At 41.0% G+C, this 16,669-nt stretch overlaps 1 protein-coding gene across 2 annotated transcripts in view; it reads left to right on the forward strand.

The window, feature by feature from the left end:
* Positions 1–16,669, forward strand: part of LOC141968243 (sphingosine-1-phosphate transporter SPNS2-like) — a 136,496-nt gene that overhangs the window by 51,920 nt on the left and 67,907 nt on the right. For both annotated transcript variants that reach the window (XR_012634826.1, XM_074922717.1), the window contains exon 3: positions 12,163–12,299. Coding sequence is in view for 1 of the 2 variants with exons in the window: in XM_074922717.1 (XP_074778818.1) it covers positions 12,163–12,299 (137 nt within the window). In the remaining variant the exon portion in view is untranslated. The remainder of the gene's footprint in view (positions 1–12,162; positions 12,300–16,669) is intronic.

The following is a 16,669-nucleotide window of genomic DNA, read 5'->3' on the forward strand; positions in this document are numbered from 1 at the left end:
CTGAAGATATGACTTCAGGTTTAACTCTCAGTAGGACAACTTTGGTGGATAACAATGCTAGACATTAAAAGCTTGAGAGCAAAGTCTTATTTCATACCTCTGTCCTGGCCAGAGTAGAAAATGTTTGTAATGAGGCTTTCAGCTAGCTGATAGACAACTGCATAAGGAAAATGAGAGTATGGCTGCTTTCCCTTCAAAAGAGGGAGCATGTGTTTTGCCAAGCCCACTGCACACAACAGCCCCCCAAAGAACTGCAATGATAATTTAAAAGAAATCAATCTGTCTCACTGGCTGCCGGAGAGAATGCCAGCAAAGGACTGTGTCCCCCCTTTTCCCAAAGCAGAGCCCTGTGGATTTGCAAGACTTTGATGCTGCTTTTCCTTGCTGCTCTCAGCATCTCCTCAGTTCCCACCAGCACAGTCCTCGGGACTGATAGCTGCAAAATACCCCCTGAGCTTGTGGTCCTGGTGGAAGGCGATGGCTGAGGGTCTCTTTCTGGCTGAGATTACTTGCAAAATCAGCATCTGTGCACCAGCCTTCCCCGAATCCCTCACCCTGCACTGGAACTGCGGCTGAGTTAGCTGTCCTGTGCCCTTAGCTGTTTGTACAGCCTGTTTATGGAGTGTAGCTGGGGTCACTGCAGGGTTTCTCCCACTTTGTAAATGCAACCAGCAGCTATTAGAAACTCCTATGCAGAGGTTAGCAAGGCATTCCTACTGTGGAAGTCATTTATTTGTGAATTTCCTTTTAAAAACAAATGTGAACAAACATGAAATCTGACAAAAGCTCTGGGATAAGAATATGTCAGATGAACATTTCTTTTAGCAAGTTTCCCCGCGTACCATGGAATGAGAAGTTCTTGATTCCCCTCAAAAGAGAAGGGGAAGCACGACCTATTGCACTGTTTTTCTTCAGGAACTGCTGCTGTTGATGAATTACACGCAGCTAAGAATTTAGTAGTAATACACCAGACTTTCAAAGCGTCTTCTCTCTCTCCTGTTCTCTGTTGCTGCAGGACGGAGGTGTGGAGATTGATTTCTCTTTGAGACAGAATAATTCCTATTGCACACTAGTTAATTATTTGAAATTAAAATGTTAGTTGAGGTGGGATGCAGGATTAGTGGTGCAGTTGTAAAGAAGGATGGTAAACCTCATTTTAGAATGAAAACTGTTTTCCCTCTCTATCTCAGATTGGAAACAAGAAACATTATTTCCCTTTATACCAGATACAAATGATGTACCATTCTATTAAGAGAATAATAGATTTAAAGTATTTTATGCTAGTTAAATCTAATTCATGGTACTCAATCCAGATTTCAAGGATCAAAGGATTTAGATTATTCTGCATTATCAGCTTTAGGCTGTCATTTCTTGGTGCATTTAAGTGCACGCTGTGGTTGAAAGGGCTTTATGGGCAAATGCGCTTGTCACTGTTCCTGCCTTAAGGGAACTGGCTTGCTCCTGGCTACCTGTGCCTGCTGCCAGCCTGGCACTCACACTGCTGTGCCCTAGATCAGGGACTGATGGAAAAGATATGAGTTTAGTTTTCAGTCCTCAACAGTTCCCTGATTTTGCTCTCCATTTGGACACACAAGCTCTAGTACTGGCACAAGGGAAAGTCTGACTAGTTCTTTTAGAAGATCTCACCTTTATTTCCAAAGGCTTCTCTGAATGTGGTTGTAGTGTGTGCTTGGTATCATAATTGTAATGGAAAAAGAAGGATCTCAAGTAGAGGAAGGTAATAGAAGAAAATAAAGATTCATTCAGTTTATGGTTATTTAAATGTTTTTCTTAAGACCCCTTTCTCTAGTCCTGAGCCCTGGACATAGGTGCTTCATCCTCCTGGTAAATGAGAGCAGCCGTCCTCTGGGCTGGAGGTTTATTTGTGATTGAGGCTCTTGGATCACATCCTGAAAAACTGCACAAAAAGGGAAAAGCAAAAGTGCACTTCTTTCAGATGCAGACTTTCATGAGCGCTATGAGAGACTACTGGCTGTTTCTGTAACAGCCACTGAGATTGTTTTAGGTGTATTTTAGTTGTGTTGAGGCAAACCCAATCTCGTAGCAGTGTCACTCATGATGCTGCCGTGCTGCAAAGCTACTGACCACTCTCTGTACCTCTGGGATCTCATGTCTAATTCCGAGTTGACCAGACTGGATACAAATCCATCCTAACTGGCTAGCCAAGTTAATGAAGTTTCCCTGCAACTGCTTGGAGAAGGGCAAACTGACCCATGTCACACATTGTGTGAGCAGCGAGGCTGCAGCCAGGAAAGGATGATGTCCTTTTTTGCTTCCCTGTGCTAACCATCAAAGTTCTCAGTCAGAGCCTGTTAAGTCTGGACAAGAACTTGCAAGTGGGAAAAGCTCCTGTTAACTGACTGCGTGCTTTATTACTTTACCCTATGAGTGTGCCTGTGCAGAGTGAAGGTCACCTGTGGTTTTAGAAATGTAACTGTGAACCATGTTACAGCTTTTAGAAATAATTTTAGGTACAACTCCATAACACATTAATAAGCCATTACCTAATCAAGCTGGCGGAAATTATGCAGATGTAATTTTGTCTTCCTAATTTATTTTTTTTTTTCAGAATAACATGGGAATAGTTGTACCAGTCCAGACCAGAGGACCTTCTATTATTTTATTCAGTCTTTGGTTGTGATCAATAGCACATAAACACGGAAAATATTAAAAGAACAGGACAAGATCATGGTGACAGCTCCCCAGTGTACCCCATTAACTGAATAGCTGAGAACTTTCTGAACAAGAGGAGTTATCTTTAAAGTCTTTAAATTAGTATTCTTCCAGGACTTTCAGGACTTTATCCAGTGTTTTGAAATAATATAAATTCTGAGCTAACGTAGTCTCCTGTGATAAAATCCCAGTGTTCAGTTAAGTTTTGTGCATGAAGTATCCCCTTTGATTTGAATTTTGCAGCGGCCAGTCTTTTTGATGCCACCTGGTCAGTCTTCTAAGAGAGGAGGTGATTCAGTTTTCCCCTTTTACCTGCTGCTTGTGGTTCTAGATCTTTTCTATATTCCACATCAGTTGTTCCTTTTCCAGTATGTCTAACGTTCTTCTGTAAAAGGACTTGCTTCATCGTTTTGACAATTCTTTTTGATGTGGTCTGTGCTTTTTCCAGTAATAACCTTTTATGTTACAGGGATGCAGTAAACTTACAAGTACTGAAATGTGTTTGCTGGTAAAGAAGATCTGATCTCTGCTACCTTTGGAGATTCGTAAGCAGTTACACCTAAACAACAAACTCAGCTCTAATGCCTACTGAATCAAGTGGTAGTCCTTCTATCAACTTTGGTCAGGAGTCTAAATCAAACCACACTAAAAGCATTTTTCAGAAAAATAACTCAAAGTGGAAGTGGATATAAAACAAAAGTGGCCTTCACTTATTTAATCATTCATTTCCGAATGGCAAGAAATGCAAAAACAGGGTTTAAACACTGCCGGACAAGCTCTCATGCTAAGTGTCAGCAATCTAATGCTGTTTTAGGCAATAATTTGCATGCCTTTTGTATGGCACTGGCATGGAAAGCAAACTCTGCCACAGCCTCCTGTTTCTGCCCCCTCTTTTTGGCAACCATGTAATGAACCAGATTGTGAAGAACTGACCCAGACGTGAAGATTTTTTTTTTAGTTGATGGGGTGAGGTGGTGTTTGCTCCTCCTCAAACGTTCTCACATTTAAATTTTAATCCCCCAATGAAAGGCCTTGTGTAGCCACAGAAGACATTCTGCTAGCAAATACACATTTCATCGAAAAAGATGTTCATCGGGGCTGGCTGCCTGCTGGTCGCCCAGAATTCAGCTCACTGCAGGTCAGGCAAGCACCAGTTTAGGTACAGGGGAAGCAGTGGACTGTAAACTGTGTACTGGAACCCTTCCTTTGGATTGCTGCCTGCAGCACTGTTTTATGAAGCACATTTCTAGGAACACAGTAACTGGTTTATTGATGTTCAAGTTGCCCAAATTCCTTTAAAACAGTGGTAATGTAATCACTGTAGTTCCCAAATTGAAAAGCAGAAGGTGGGTTTGGGTTTTTCCTCTTTTCTTTTTAACTGATGTCTGTGTACGGCTGCTCAAAATTTAATCTAGTAGCAAGTTAGTTCCTGCTTCAAGTAAATTTGTTGGACATCCAGAGAGACTGAACAGCACAGCAAAATGCTGGCTTTTCCACTGTATGCTTAGATAAAAAATTTGAGTGCTGTTTTACATCTTGGTTTTTAATTCAAAGCCATTTTTTCCTTGCATTTACAATGCTGATGCCTGAATCAGGAAGCCAAGACAGATTTCATACATTGAAACATCATAGCAGTATTTGTGAGGCCTAAGTGAGAGGAGCATCATTACTGCTCTTTAGGGAGTGCTGGTATGCTGTGGATCATAGAAGTGAGGACCATAGAGTGATCAGTTTTATAGAGTTTTTTATCAGTTTTATAGGCTTAGGTTTATAGAAAGTAGGCTGGAGACGTTGTTTGTATTTCCTTTAAGTATGTGTGGGAGGCAGTGTATATTATGGCCAGGTTTGTGTTCCCTGCAGTGCATCGTACCTGATCATTTCTGGGTCTATCTTCTGGTTATGAACAGTAACACTGCTGGCACATGCCTGTCTCAGCCCATCAGCAGCAATGCCAGAGTCAGCAGCTGTCAGCTCACTGGTTATAGTCACCACTCACTGGTGATGACCAAACTGTCCTATATCCTCCAAACAGCCCTTAAAATGGGCTATTTAGAAGAGCAGAATAACAGTAGTTCACATCTTACACCTGTGGTTTTACTTCCACTACTAGACATGCAGCAGGACTTGCAGACGGATTTCTTGAGTTGGATATTTCATGGTTTGATTGGTATTTGAATGATTTTGTCTGTAAGCCTACTCAGTAAGGAACTGCCATGGCCATTGGACTCTCATCTTTGCCAGTCTGTAGACAGTGTACTCATGTGTAAGGGCTGTTTCCCTTTTTAGCCTTCGCTTTTGTTAGAGTTATTTCTTGTAGCTGTTGTCTAGGCATTTAGGATTGAAGAAAAATATTTCTTCACCCCTATACAGCAATGAACAGAGTGAGTGAAATATCTCTTACATCCATAACATCACATACTGTATGGATCGATGATGTACTGTACTATATATGGCAGTTTTGACAGCAGTTACTTATATTTGACCACAGTGGTTGCTCTTTGCCCAACACAGTTCCTCTCAAAGCTCAGGTGACATTAGTGTGTTATTGGACTGGTTTTCTGGCTATTCTTATCTAACTTTCTGTTTCCAAGGAGTGGATTTTCCAGAAATTCCCACGGAAGCAATTCTTCTTGCTGGCTAAGTTGAACAAAGTAAGCCTTCAGGATATCCTTTGCTGGGAATATAAGGAATGTAACTCTTAGAAGAATTTGGTTTCTGCAGTGAGGAAAAGGGGTGCAATTATCAGTACTGACTTCTTCTCAGGGCTGCATCTTTTGTATTGTTGAATCAATCATGAACTTGCCAGGAAAGCTGTGTTCAGGCCTTGTCTGTCTTCGTGTGTTTTTGTAACCAGGTTCTGACCCTGCCACAGCAAATGAAATTGAGTGGTATCGTACAACAGCCGCCTTCTCAGTGTAAATGTGTATGTCAGCTGGGTGTGTATATAGTCATCCTAAACATGTTGTTTATTTTTTATATCAGTTTGCTCTAAGAAAAAAAACTGGCACCTCATGGTGCAACATGCTCCCCATAAAGAAGACAAGATTGGAACTTGAATACTGATGAGAGGCATCTGCAGTGAGGGAAACGCAATCTAGAGTGGCCTGCCAAACAGAGAGATACTAGAGAAATGCAAACTGTGTGAGCAATTAGGTCCACACCTTTTAAAGCACAGCTTTTCTCCTCACTAATTTGCTGAGGACGCAAGCACACAAGAATGAGGCATTTCTGAAATTCTCTATTTCATCTTTTACTGTGGTTTATTCTGGGAGAGCATTTCAGGCCATGTCCAAACCAAACATTTGTATACTTAAGTTCAATTTATTTGGTGTGTTCTCAAGCCTTTTTTTTTTTTTTTTAAATTCTCCTGTGTTCATGCAGTCAGTATATGACAGCTTTGTGTGACATACGGAGCTGATGGTGTATTTCAGAGCTCTTTACACTTGCAAGAAACTTGTAGTCGGCATAATAGTTTGGAACCCAGTGATCTTGTGTTTTGCACTTGGCAAAATGCAGTAACATGACCCATCTGTTGGCTGTTGAATTAGAAATTAAATAAAACAAAGTCCATGCAGAGTGATGTAACAGCATACCTATAGTAGCGTTTGTGATAATGATGACTTGAAGGGTGATATTTTGTACAAGCAATTGTCTAGTAGGAATTCATCTCCATCAAAGGATGAATTTTTTAAATCACATTGCTGAGATTTCCCAGGGCCTTGGATTGCCCCATCATCAGATACCACTTTTACCTTGGTCACATCACCATGTTGTGTCTGAGCAGTCAGGTTCAGTGGTTAAGTACCATGAAATGATTGCTGTTCTTGATTGGCTTTTATGGTGCTGTAAGAAAAAAATCACTTTTAATTGTGATTGTAGACATTCAGAAATACCTTTAACATAGATACAGTGCTGTAAACAGGACACTGCTGAAGGTGGAATACCTGCATAGGTTCAAAACTTCTGTAGTTCATTCTGGTCAGGTCACTTCCCTGTGTCTTAATTTCCTTAGCCCTGAAGTAGAAATTAATGATGTTTAACTTCCTTTCTAAATTATCCCAAGCCTCACTGTGATCAAATGTGCTGTGTATATATGTGCTGAGTAGTACTATTATACCATAAAACTATAATGAAAAAAAAAAAATCATTGCAGAAACATGTATTTGAAACAGAGGGCCTGGTTGGGCTATTGGTAGAGTCTCTATTCACCATTGCAGGTAGATGGAAGCTGGTCCCATCAGCAGCTTGAGAAACACGTGCATTCACGTCCCTGGAGTAGAAATGGCTCAACCAAATCCTGGCAGGGCAGTGTCTCATGCAGAAAGAGCAGGATTGTCCTTGTACACACCCGTAAATTATCCCATCCAGAGTGAGTTGGGTGTTTAGGTGTTCTCATTGTTTGGAAATTTGTTGTTGGGAAAATATTAACAACCTCACAGCACATAGTTCTTTGCTGTGTCTAAGTTGATGGCCAGTCCCTCGAGGCAGAGGCTGTCTGGGTTTGCCTTCCACAGAGCCAAACACATTGTCAGCACTCAATTAGATATGTATATATGGTTTCATGCTGACTCAGAGCTCAAAGATAGCCACTATTTTTTTTTTCTTGTTGAGCATCCCTGCGTAGAGACAGCAAGCTATTTTTACCTGAACCTTTCTAGCATTATTCCTGATAGGAAAAAATAAACCCTGTGTGCTTGAAGTCAAAACTGAAAGAAGGGATCTTTTTCTGGAAGTGCCTGTGATCCTTTCAGCCTTCCAGTAACTGAGAAAATGCAGCCTCTGCATGTGCCTCTGTGTCAATGCCTCTCTTCCTTCTTGGTTATACTGTGTGGATGACAGAAGTCCCTCTCTGAGACACAAAGGGTTGATCAGTCCCCACAAGAAAAGAGCAAATGAGACAGAGGCAACAGTGTCTTTGGAATCAAGGGGGAGAAAGCTGATGGGTCAGAGCTGTTTCAGGGAATAGTTGTAGTCAAGCTGGTAAATTTTTGTTTGGAGAGAAAGAAGAGAAAAATAAGAACAATGAAGTCTAGTTCCAGAAGGCAGGAGCTTTTTGTGACTATTAAATATAAAGTCTGTGGTTTCTCCCTCTCCACTAATCTCCTTTGCTTCCATTGTCTGGGGGTTTACTTTTCCACTGAGTACCCAAACAGCTCTTGAGAGGAAAAAGTGTGGGCTGAATGGCAGCTCCCTGGCCATAATCCCTGAATGATGGCTCAAGCTATAGTACCTGAAGTAGGCAATAAAGTCTGGGGAGGACGCTTTCCTTCTCTGGTGTGTGTTTGGGTGGGAAGTGTAAGATTCTTATATTTTTTTTAAGCTGCACATTTTTGTAATTCCAGCCATGCACAGAAAAAGCTGGGCAGTGCTGGCTGAGAAGGTGCTTGTGCACCTGTACAGGGTGGGACAGGCATTCAGAGGCAGAAATAGACACCAAGCCATCCTGTTTGGGCAATTACACTCTTCCTGCATTCTCACCGCAGTCGGCATTTCAGTGGCTAAGCCACAAAGGGAGGTATAAAGACAAATGTGATCTCCTTTTGAAAATACCTGTACTTAAAAGAACCTCCCTCCTGGGGTGGCATTCATTATGTGTCTGTTTATTCATCCTTTGCTCACATGATAATTTTCTCCTGCAGAAATTATCTCAGCTCCACCCAGTGCTGGGACTGAGCCACTTCTGGCACTGTTGGAGATCATTTCTCAAGAGAAATTAGCTGTAGAGCATACACAGTGGCAACCCACATAGCTATACCTGCCCACAGCCCCTCTGAATGCCATCACTACCTTTTCCATAGCTCATCCCAAATCCCAGTGGATTTCTAACTCTGCCCTGGCTTACACTGTATGTCTTCTCGAGAGCTGGTAATATTCTGAGATGGCTTTAAGTGTAAACGGGAAGAGGAGCTGTTGATTGGAAAGAGGCAAATGAAATGCCAGCCTCTGTCACAGCGCTCTCCTAATAAAAAAGATTTGTGGCAGTGTGTTGAGCCGAAGCTGCAGCTGCTGTGGTGTCACTTGGATATTAATTGGGGAGTGGGCGAATGCAAGGAGCAGAAAATGCTGTGGAAGAGGGGAGAGGAGACAGACAGAAGAGGCTGGCACAAGGGCCAGGCTCTTTTACTGGAATGCACCCCTCCGCATTATGCTGCCGGCCATCTTTCTCTACAAATTAATCATGTTTCTGCTGCCCCTCTCCAACTAAACATGCTCGCAGTTTTCTGTCTTCTGGATAAGATCTCTTCTTCACAGTGTTTAGCTGTCGCAGAACTTTAACTCTTGGTCTAGAGTAACTGGGGTTTCTGTCCCACCTGGTAACACGCCCCTGATTCATCCACCTCTCTTCTGCCAACCCAGTCTGTTGTTTGCGAGTCTCGCCTGTCATTTGCAGGAGTAATTGCAAGCATTGATTCATGAGAAATGCCTGGAACAGGCAGATCCTTTTGACAGACCACACAGCCATCATATTCTGCATTTATTTGAGTCAATCAATGCTCTGATGCATATTTGGGTCATAAATACTCTGATATAAATTGCATTTATTATTATGACAGCTGTGTTCCATTACCTATTATTTATTAGGTTCTGTTGTCCTTTCATTTTACACCTTGTGGAGCTGTCAAGTCAGCTGCTTACCAGTGACAAAGCTCACAGCTCAGTTTAGAATCTTCCAAAAATAAATTCTCTGAAGGGATTTGAGTAACAGCAGGATGTATGTTGTTGGAAAAGCATAGGACAATCTTTTTTTCATTTGTTTTATTGGAAAGAGGAGGTTTGTGCTTTTTGCCCTGTTTTTGCCCAGATTCCAGAATTAGTCTTTGCGTTTATGATCCAGAGGTCATCGAAGCTAATAATCCCACTGATTAATGAGAATTTTGGATCATACCCTCCCTGTCTCAAAGCTGAATTAATCAGGTTATTTGAAATGGTGGGATGCTGACTTGGATGTTTCTAATTTTCCCTTAGAAGCTTTTTTAGCTTCATGTCTTTTTACATCATAAAAATGGCATAATATCTGATTCTGAGATGAATGAATTTCAGTGTCCTTCCAAGGGTAAGGTCAAATTGCAATGGGCACACTGCTCAGTAAGAGTCAGAGTCATTTTCTACTTCTCATTCCCAATAAACAGTCACGTATCCTTTGTGCCAGGTTGCTGCACCAGCTTTGCAAGGTGCCAAGCACTTTGGTGTTAATTCAGGAAAGCACTTAATCATGGAATTGATGACTCTAAAATGCTTAATATAAGCATGTGCTTAAGTGCCTTGTTGGCTTGGGGCCTGTGCAGATGTACCCTTGCAGAATTTGTAAGCCACTTCTGGTCTGCTAGAGCCAAGTTCACTGGAGATCAAGGGTTTTGGGGATGTGCAGCTCCGGGAGCTGGACTGTGCTGCAGGGATGGGTGTTCATGACAGAACCCCCTAATGTGGGAAAGAGAGGGTTTGCCCAGGCAGTCCCTGGGAGCCTGGGTCAGCAGAACAATGGGGCTCTTGGGCTACGCCAGGCACTGCGTGTGCCAGCTGAGAGGGAGCCTGCGTGAGCCTGGTGCTGGAGGCAGAATGCAGCAGCCAGCCCTGCCTGGCAAAGCCGGGCTCTGTACCCCGAGCGTCCATGCTGCAGGGCAGGGCCAGTGGCACTGCCCCATCTTCCCAAAGGTATCAGCCCCACGGTCTCACATGGGGACTGGTTTCCTGGAGATAGAGTGCTAAGCTGGGTTTCAGACTAGTTGTGTAGTTCCTCTGTAAAACACAAGAAATGCAAACACTGCATTAAGTGCTCGTAGTTTTATCCAACAGGTTTTGTTTGCACAAGGATTTTGGGGTAGATGCAGGGACTGAGTGTTCTGCCTATCAATAGGGTTTGTGTGCTAGCTTAACAGCAACATTGTTCATACATTACTATTGAAATATGCGTGATATAATGGTTTCATGTGCTTCTTTTCATGTCTTAACATTTCTGTATTATCTCAATTTATTCTACTCTAAATGTAAAAGGAGTAAATCTGTAATTCCCATCAAATATCACAGTGCAAAATTGATATACACACAGTCATATGGCTCACAAAATATAGATGCAAATGGATATGTATTATTTATAAAGCAGCTTTGGCATCTTAATATACTAAAAAAGAAGAGACATTTAGATCATTTCATAGTTCAGCATTCTGCATGGTTTTAACCTATTGTATATTATCATCCATGAAAAATGCATCATTTGGGCCTTAACCACTTTAATTTTATGTGTGCATTCCAACCAAAGGGGTGTGTGTCCTCTGCTCTTACCTTTTTTTTTTTTTTCCTATTCTATACAATTAAAAGTAGATGGCTGGGGTTAAACAATGCCAAAAGCTCACCCCTCCTTCCAAGAACTACCTGCTAATTAATGAGAGGCATAACTCTGACTGTAGAGGGATCTCCAGGTATTCTAGCGTCCCACCCAAATCCTGGGTTTGCTGAACTCAAGACAGTCAGTGAAAGTCAAAAAGTTCATACTATGTGGCAGTAAAATCAATGTAGTTGCTGTCATCCAGATCTCTGATGTGAACAGACAAAAGCCAGATATAAATCAGCTTAAAACTTGGCCATTTCTGCCAACTTCCAAATTAATCATGAATATGGTGTGAGTGCCTCATTTCAGGTGTTTTCAGTGGTGTCACTGGCCAGACTGTTTTGAGCTAGGCTGGAGGAGTGAACTCTGAAGGTGAGGAGATTTTGCAGAGGTTATTCTATCAAGAGCCTCATTCCTACATGACAGCAGGTCTTAGGTTAATGCGTTGGGTTTTTGTGGGGGGAAGCAGAGGGAAAGGTGAAGTTGTCTTTCAGATGAGGACATTCCTGGCCTGTTAGGGCTTTGAAGGTTAAAACTCTTTCTTTTAGTGAAACTTGCTCAGTGATGGGTTTAAATACAAGTTCAATGCTGGTGAAAGGACCTAAGAGGAGACAGTAACGGCCTAATTACAGGGCTGGTGCCAGTAGGATGACAGTAGTGTTTACTGGTTTTCCTCACTGTTTCATGGTTGCCTTAAAATACTGCTAGGAAGGATGAAAGAACTTAAGTTTCTGTGGCCTGATCTCTGCTGCAAGAACCAAAAGGATCCCTTGGCTTGCTTTGTGTTTGCTTGAAACTCCTTCCAACCTCCAATTCACCTTCTCAGTGATACTTAGGCAGAAGCTCTTAATTTATTCTGTCCTGGTTTTGCCCACCCCCAGATTCTGAGCTCACAGTGGACTATGAGGGGCTGGTGCTTTCAAATGTAATACTTGTCTGAAGTTTCTTTGGGAATGAAAAATCTGTTTGATTAAGGAAACACTGACTTCTGAAGCCTATCAGACTGCGCAACTTTATGTCAGGGCTGCCGAATGTCTAATTAAATGGAACTGTTCTCTAGAGGATTTGGCTTGCAGAAAATTAGTTTTCATGTTCTTGGCCTGATGTTTATTAAACGTTTCTTTCCTTTCTCTCCTTTGCAGTTTTCATCTGTAGTTTCATGGTTGCGGCGCCTATTTTTGGTTACCTTGGTGACCGTTTCAACAGAAAGATTATTCTCAGCTGTGGGATCTTCTTTTGGTCAGCTGTCACTTTTTCAAGCTCCTTCATCACTGAACAGGTAAGATCTTTGCAAAGGTACTTTTCAGGGTGTCCTGAAAAGATGGACAATATGTTCCTGAAAAAATCCCCACTCCCCATCTCAGTGTGCTCAAGGGGAATATATCCCTGTCGTGTGTATTTAATGTATAGCACGTTGCGTTATCTGACCTTTTGTGGGTGAAGTGTGATCTGTGTAACAGTGTTTTCTTAACTGTGAAAGCTGTTATTCTTTGATCATGCACACTCATAAAAAATAACAGGTGAAGCATATCTAAGCAAGAGTTTCTGTTGATATAAGGGCTTTGTTTTGAGGGAAATCCTAAAGAAACTTGAAAAGGCTTTAAAAAAGACTTGGGGAGAAAAAAAATCCATGGCTATGTAGTGGTTCTCTGGTCTTCTGATATGCAACAGAAGCCACTGGAGTTTGTTGGGAAGTCTGCTCGTGGCTTGTGGAATGACAGAATGCATCCAGCAGTGGCTTTACACATGCGCTTTGTTTCTTATCCAACAAAGGCAGTGAGGGTGGATGATAGCATAGAGATCATAGAGATTAGATGTAGTTTCAGCTCCTTTAATGCTAGTTGATGAATATGTCTTGGGAACTGATGATGGAGTTGTCAGGCTCACTTAATTTTGTCAAGCTCTGCACAGCATCCCTCACCTGCTTTCAGGACAGCCACATTACCCCATTTTGAGGACTCCTCATTGCATTAATTCTCTTGCCTGTCAGAAGCACTTGGAGGAAACAATGATCTGGCAGTTTCTGGGGAAAAATATCCTCTTGTTTAAATCATATTATAGAGGAGGTTTAATTGCTGCAGGTGGCAACATTCCTGGAGAGACAAATCACAGCTCTTGGCATCGTCAGACTGATTTCCCCGAGGGAGGCAAGGGCATTCCTCATCCTTTCTGTCCAGCTGCGTTCCAGAGATTGCAGCATTGTGGTCACACCTAAAGAATGACAACCAGGGACTAAACCGCTCTGCCCTGCTCCCTCCTGCCCACACACATGCTCTGCAGTTTCTAATAAAAGAGAATTTCCACCTAAAGTGGGCAGTGGCAGTCACATGTCTGTCTGGCTTTTGTGTTGGATTGATTGTTGTTGCATTTCTAAAGAAAAATGCATATGGCTAAATGTAGAAGCCTTTAACTCAGTAAATTGTTCTGGTTTATAATTGGGCAGGAAGCATCCTTTCCAGAGAAAGTATATATCCCATCTAAAATGAAGAAGGTGTTTTGGTTTTCTTCCTTTTTTTTTTTTTTTTTTTTTAATTTATCTTCATAACATTCTGCAAAAGCAGCAGTGATCAGAGCCCAAAGAGGGAAGCATTTTATGAGGAACCAGTTACTTGCTTATAAACATTTCTCATGTTATGAACACACATTTATGCTCAGGTTCTCGTCGCTCTCTCTGCAACAGACGTAGTCCCGTAGTTGCAAGTAGGGGAACACTGGAACTGGGCTGATGTAATTATATTTTTAAAGTTGATTTTCAGTTGAAGGATTGGGGGCGTATTAGCTGAAGTACTTCAAGGATTAATATATGTGGTCATCAGTATACAGGAGCTCAGAGTGGAAGTGGCATATTTTTAGCCAAAGAGAGGGAGAATAACATTTATAAAGCTGGAATATGTTTGGAATCCAAACCCCAATGTCTTGAAAGTCACAAGAAAGCCAAGATCAAAATACCCTGACCTGTGTTAATTCCTTCTGGATTTGCATCAGTACTAACTCTGTGCTCAAACTACAACCTTGGACACAATCTCCTAAATACTGAGAAGAATCCCTTGTCCTGATTTTATTGTGTTCCTCAACTCTCCTGGAAGACTTATTTATTGAGCCAGAGGTCTCATGCCCAGCTCTTGTTATCTATTCTGGAAGATAATGGAAGATTTTGCAGCTGCTGTGTGGATGGGCTTTACCCAGGGGCTGCAGCAGTTGAGCAAGGTTATAAGAATAGTCCCAACTTCACAGGGTATCCCTGCCACGTTGGTATCCTTTTAGGAGGCCTGATCTTTAATTGGGAAGACATGCCACATTGAACAGGGTGAATTCCTGAAGTGCTTAATGAGAAAAAGAGTCAGAGAAGAGCTGATGCAGCTTTTTTTCTGTATGCAGTGACTAACTAAGCATTTTACTTGATCTTTCTCTTTTAGGTTTGGTCTGTTTGTCAGGGAGGAAGCCTAGGAACTGAAATATGAAAAAACCTCTTTGCTGGCACAAATAAATGCAGTAGTAAGACTACTGTAACTAGAGAAGTGCTCACATCCAGGTCAACATGAAAAGACAGGACTAGAAGGAGCAAGTTGGCACAGGCTGAGCCCACTGAGAAATTGTACAGAAAACTCCTTCATATGGTGACAGCAAAAATACTGAACTAGAAGAGAAACAATAGCCATTTAGTAGAAATAGCAAACTGTGTCTTCAGGGATTGCCTTTCTTCAGATTTTGATAGTGTCTAGTACCTCATGCATGCTATCGCTGTGTAATTAAATAGAGTACATCTCTGCATAGTTCAAATTTGGAGTGTAAATGGAGACAGCTTAACAAAGATGGAAAGCAGCTACGCATCTGGTGGACTCTGAAGGCACCCAATTTGTAGGTTTTCAGCAGTGTGTTGGTAATATTAGTTCCTGGCTAAAATTTGGACACTTGAAGGAAAGCAGTCAAAATGCTACAATTTGAGTGAATACCTAGATTATTTGTAATTTATTGTGCAAATTAAGTATACAGAAAAGGACTTCTTAATGCTTATCTGTGCTATTGTCAAGTTGTTCAGTAAAGAAATACCCAAGTGGCAAGAAAAGGACATGGAGTGAGAAAGTACCTCAGAGAGATGTATTTTGATCTGGAAAAAAGGATTGGAGCATGGTGAAACAGTCATCTAAGATACTATCTAAATGCTATTTCATCCTATTTGGGTTAAAAAGATAGTGACTGAAAACTGGCAGATAAAACAAGAGAATTGGATATATATACCTTGTAGACATGTAGTCGCTAGAGAGCACTGCATTAAGGTTTGTAACAACTTATTAAAATATCCTTAGTTATTTGTTACCAAATGTCTTTGGGCTTTTAACATGGAATAATGATCATCAAATAAATGAAGAATGAATCTCTCCTCTGGTAGTAGCTCCTAAACAACTAAATGATAGGATCTCACAAGGAAAAAAGAAAGCCAAGCCAAAATTTAAGGATAATTCTGTAATATATAGGAGGTGATAGTTAAAGAAAAGAACAATGCATGAATTCCACTTACAGCAAAATACAAAGAGGACAACTAGATACCTGAATGTTTGGTTACTGTTCACGAGGTCTTAAATTACATTTAAAACAAATTGAAATAAGAAACCCAAATAAATACTGTATCAGAGAGTAATTCAATAAATACACCTGGTTTCATGGATAAAAATAGCTAATGATAAATTTAACTAAAGAAAATCATTGGAAGTAATAAGACTGAGATAATATTGAAACGGTCACTTTTTATTCTGGCAAATAATATGATTTGGTAATTTATACTAGTGCACAATTTCTCTATAGAATAATAAGAAATGAGTCCTCCACTATGTTGTCTCTGGTACTTGCACATTTCTGCTCTATAACACTGTTTAGCACTTTCTAAAATAAAAGTTGCTTAAAACAACCATTAACAAACTTGTTCTTTAATCTGAAATTAGTTAAAGTTGATACATATTTAGACCTATCTCTAGATTAACTCCATTTATAGAAACGTCAATAAAGTATGTATATATCTTAATTTGTATTTTCTAAGTACAAACACCTGCTTAGAAATTACCTCCCTTTATGCTTGTCTTTTAATCAGTTCTGCACCTGTGGGTACACAAATTTTGGTACTTTCACCTGCAAAACCCTTTCTTTTGTTGCTTTTGGCTTTTGGCAAGCATTTGGAGAAAATGCTTGCTGGTTGTTCGTTCATGTTCTGTAATAAATCAGCAAAAACTAAGTGAGCTGCTCTGCAATATAGAGTCATATCACAAAGAAATGCACTGAGCACACAATCTTCACGGAGTTTCTTTACCAGGATGTATTTCTATCCACCCAAAAAGCTAAATATGTGTCTGTCTTCCTCTATATCAATATAAACTCTGATTTAATAAGTAACCAGTTTTTTCTCTAGATAGCATTTTGATGAGCACAGTGCCTGACTGCCTGTGTTGTGGCTGATCATCTTGAGCTGGTTTATAGTCCAGATGTCACTGGAAAGAGTCTGTAATCCCAGTTGCACCGTGTCTCTCTTTCTGAACAGTTTCATGTGAAGCAACTTGGTTATCGGGAGTGATCAGGCCACGTGCTGAGAGTTGCTTTCTGGCTGTGTGGATATCCACATCTATTAGTCATAATAATAGTTCTTACCGCTGACTATTC

Source organism: Athene noctua, chromosome 19 (genome assembly GCF_965140245.1).
Source record: "Athene noctua chromosome 19, bAthNoc1.hap1.1, whole genome shotgun sequence".
Lineage (NCBI taxonomy): Eukaryota > Metazoa > Chordata > Aves > Strigiformes > Strigidae > Athene > Athene noctua.